Source organism: Perkinsus marinus (genome assembly GCF_000006405.1).
Source record: "Perkinsus marinus ATCC 50983 genomic scaffold scf_1104296957456, whole genome shotgun sequence".
Lineage (NCBI taxonomy): Eukaryota > Perkinsozoa > Perkinsida > Perkinsidae > Perkinsus > Perkinsus marinus.
The window spans coordinates 1-1,173 of NW_003207136.1; the positions used below are offsets into that span (position 1 = coordinate 1).

The 1,173-nt window shown below is 48.9% G+C and overlaps 1 protein-coding gene across 1 annotated transcript; it reads left to right on the forward strand.

Moving 5' to 3' along the window:
- Positions 1 to 16: 16 nt before the first annotated feature.
- Positions 17 to 893, forward strand: Pmar_PMAR012865 (multidrug resistance protein, putative; the record flags this gene model as incomplete). The annotated part of the gene is made up of 5 exons (XM_002774793.1): positions 17 to 112; positions 169 to 303; positions 348 to 490; positions 589 to 737; positions 781 to 893. Coding segments are annotated over 5 exons (636 nt in total), but the record flags the coding sequence as incomplete, so codon positions are not given.
- Positions 894 to 1,173: the final 280 nt, after the last annotated feature.

Genomic DNA, 1,173 nt, shown 5'->3' on the forward strand with positions numbered 1-1,173 from the left:
CAGATATCTGACAGACATGCTCCTCATGGAACTGGTAGCATGTGCCCAATTCGCCAGACTAGCAGGGACACTAGCTCGACTGGCAGGCTTGGTGGATCGTTGTGGGAGGCTGGTAGTAGTGATGATGATGATGCTATTGTTGGTTATATTAGACCATAGGTCATAGAGATGGAGGATCGGAAGGCATTGACCTCATCCAAAGCTAAGGCCGAGGCAACTCGGAGGAGGTTCAGTGCTGACGCCGAAGCGGCTGAAGTCATTTTCGAGGGAGTAGATATCGATACTCCCACGGGGCATCGTCTAGTAATGGAGTCTTCTCTCGCGAGGCACTACTTGCCTCGGCCCAGGTTACGGACCTCAACCTCCGTATCAGCAGAGGGGATAATGTCATTATATGTGGCCCGAATGGTGCTGGGAAATCTAGTATTTTCCGGTGCTTGGGTGGTCTATGGGATATTAAGCGAGGTAGGCCAACGAAGAGTTATAAGTGGTGGCAAGTTGAGCTTAGTCGAGTGACGGCAAGATTATAATTGATATATCAGGTACCATCACTAGGCCTGGTAGTAGGGGAGGAGTTGGCCTTCATAGCTATGTATTCTACCTACCCCAGAAGCCCTATTGTGTTGTGGGCACCCTTTCCGATAACATATGTTATCCTGATAGCAACAGACCAGATGAGGGGCAGCTGGTATCGTTACTACGCCTGGTTGAACTATCTCATCTCAATGACTTTAATAGTATGTCCTTGGACTGCATTAGCGATAGGCAGCTTCCTGGTAGGTGTTATCGATTGGGATTCCCGGCTATCTCTAGGGGAGCAGCAGAGATTATCAATGGCACGACTATTCTGGCACAGGCCTACCTTTGCTATCTTGGACGAGTGTACTTCGGCGGTGAGTATTAAGATGGAACGAAGGCTCTTCAAGTTATGTGGTCAACTTGGTATATCACTTATTACTATATCCCATCGTCCAGCACTGCATGAGTTCCATCATCATATGGTTACACTGGATGGTTGTGGAGGGTGAGCTCTCCCCTGCTACTAAGTACGGTTAGCCTGCTATCGTTGGGAAGGTATACTATAACGTCTATCGAAGGGTCCACAGCTCGCAATGCACCTTTCAAAGCATCGCAGTCCTTGCAGTCCCTCCTCCAAACAGGCGCCTTACCTTT